This window comes from Spinacia oleracea, chromosome 1 (genome assembly GCF_020520425.1).
Source record: "Spinacia oleracea cultivar Varoflay chromosome 1, BTI_SOV_V1, whole genome shotgun sequence".
Lineage (NCBI taxonomy): Eukaryota > Viridiplantae > Streptophyta > Magnoliopsida > Caryophyllales > Amaranthaceae > Spinacia > Spinacia oleracea.
In genome coordinates this window covers 105615124-105617046 of record NC_079487.1, presented here as the reverse complement: position 1 = coordinate 105617046, position 1923 = coordinate 105615124, and the positions used below count along the sequence as shown (strand labels likewise).

The 1923-nt window shown below is 38.6% G+C and overlaps 1 protein-coding gene across 1 annotated transcript; it reads left to right on the top strand.

The window, feature by feature from the left end:
• Positions 1-643: 643 nt before the first annotated feature.
• Positions 644-1411, top strand: LOC130466095 (antimicrobial peptide Ar-AMP-like). Its single transcript, XM_056834820.1, has one exon. The coding sequence runs from the start codon at positions 806-808 to the stop codon at positions 1091-1093; it is 288 nt and encodes a 95-aa protein (XP_056690798.1). The 5' UTR covers positions 644-805; the 3' UTR covers positions 1094-1411.
• The last annotated feature ends 512 nt before the right edge of the window (positions 1412-1923 follow it).

Below are 1923 nucleotides of genomic sequence, written 5' to 3'. Positions count from 1 at the left end.
ACCAGCCTCGACACGTCACGTGAGCTAGATTGTGTATGAGCCTCATTTACAGAAGAGACGCACGAGCCTAACATGGCACGGCACATACATGCTTGGCACGTGGGCCTATACAGCCCGACATGTTCCCGGGTATGAGTTATACTTTTTAAAAGTTGTTGCATGATCTCCAGTCCCTGTTATATTAATCATAATTTTTGTCTCTTCTATAATCCTATGCTTTACCCAATCTTAGTAACCCGGGGTATCGCCCGGGCCTAAAAACTAGTTAGTTTATTAAATAGAGTTTAAATCCCCTAAAATTTGCGGTAAAAATGTAACTCATATAAAAATACATAGTATTAATTATTTGACCAGAGAAAAGGAGTCAAAAGGCCAATTTATTTGACTGAAGAAGTATACTATCCAGCTTTAACAGGACAAGATCACCTCTTATTTAGCCATCCGTCTGCATATATGTAATGACACTGTCATCACTAGCTACTCATCACCACACCGAGCGACCTCCATTTAAAATGGTCAATCTGCAACAGCGCCGCGCTACTCCTCGCGCTCTACCACCGCCATCTGTTCGGGTCAATCTTCTTACACGTGTACGACATCTGTCATTCAACAAAAACTACATTAGTAATCATCCAATATTCTCCCATGCATGAACCGTTCATAAAATCGGTAACAATTAACACTATAAATACCATCTCACCCATCTTCACTTTCACTCATCACCAAAGCAAACAAAAAAGCATAACATTACTATTAGACACAAAAAAATCAAAGTAAGGAAAAACTATTCAAAGAAATTAACAAAATGATGAAGATGATGAAAAGTTTAGCGATGATCGTTATGGTGATCATGGCCGCTATGGTGGGAACATCAATGGGGCAGGCAGGTGGATGTGGGCCCAGCCGCAGTTGCCCACCGGGACTGTGTTGTAGCAGATTCAATTACTGTGGTTCTGGACCTGCATATTGTGGCCGCGCCACTCCTGAGCAAGAGTCTGAAGCCCTTGCCCGTGACATTGCTGCCCATACTCAACAGATTCTTGCTGCTGCTGCTGCTGCTTCCGCTGCTGCTGTTAAACCTACAGCTCCTTGATCGGATCGGAGTTCATGCTGAAAGATAAGATGTCAGTGGGTCGGGTTTCGTGAAGAGCAAAGTCTTTTTGCTTTCTAATAATAGTGTAGACTAGTAATTAAGCACGTACGTTCGCTACGTCGCTACTATGAATAACTTCCTATGGAAGTACTTTCCTAAGTTGTGATAGTGGCTTTGTTGTATACGAATAATACGTGTACCGGCCTGTTTCATGTATTTCGTAGGTTATACACCCATCACCTATGTTATGTTATGCTAGTGTTAATCTACGTATTCTTATGTGCATGTTACGTTTCAATATGATAAAAAATAATAGTCCGTTTTAATTAATACTTTCTTTGATCATTTTTAGATGATATTTTTTGACTTTTTGTACTTTCATATAATCTATTTTGACAATTAATTGTGATTTATAGTCTACGGAATATTAAATCTGAGCCCTTCATTAAATTGACTTATCTGGGCTATTAATTTAGTTGACTTAGGCTCTGTTTGGCGAAATTAGCTGAAATTGAGGTGAAACTGATAAGGTAACTGAAACTGATAAGGTAGCACCTGAAACTGATAAGGTAGCACCTGAAACTGATAAAATAGCATCTGAAACTGATAAGGTGCTGAAACTGATAAGGTACTTTTTAGATTAACGGTTTGATACAACTAGTTTATTAAGTACCTGAAATTAGAAAGAAAAATAAATAAATGTTGTTTTAAATGAAGGTTTTCTATGTTTTCCCTTGTCTTAATATCCAAACCAAAGAAGGTTAAATTAGCGAGGAAATTATTTTGCGGAAATGATAAAGGTCGCAACATGCGACCTTTAAGCCGTGTCA

Excerpts from the sequence above, each read along its gene's own strand:
- LOC130466095 (XM_056834820.1), top strand. The coding sequence starts at position 806 with ATGATGAAGATGATGAAAAGTTTAGCGATGATCGTTATGGTGATCATG.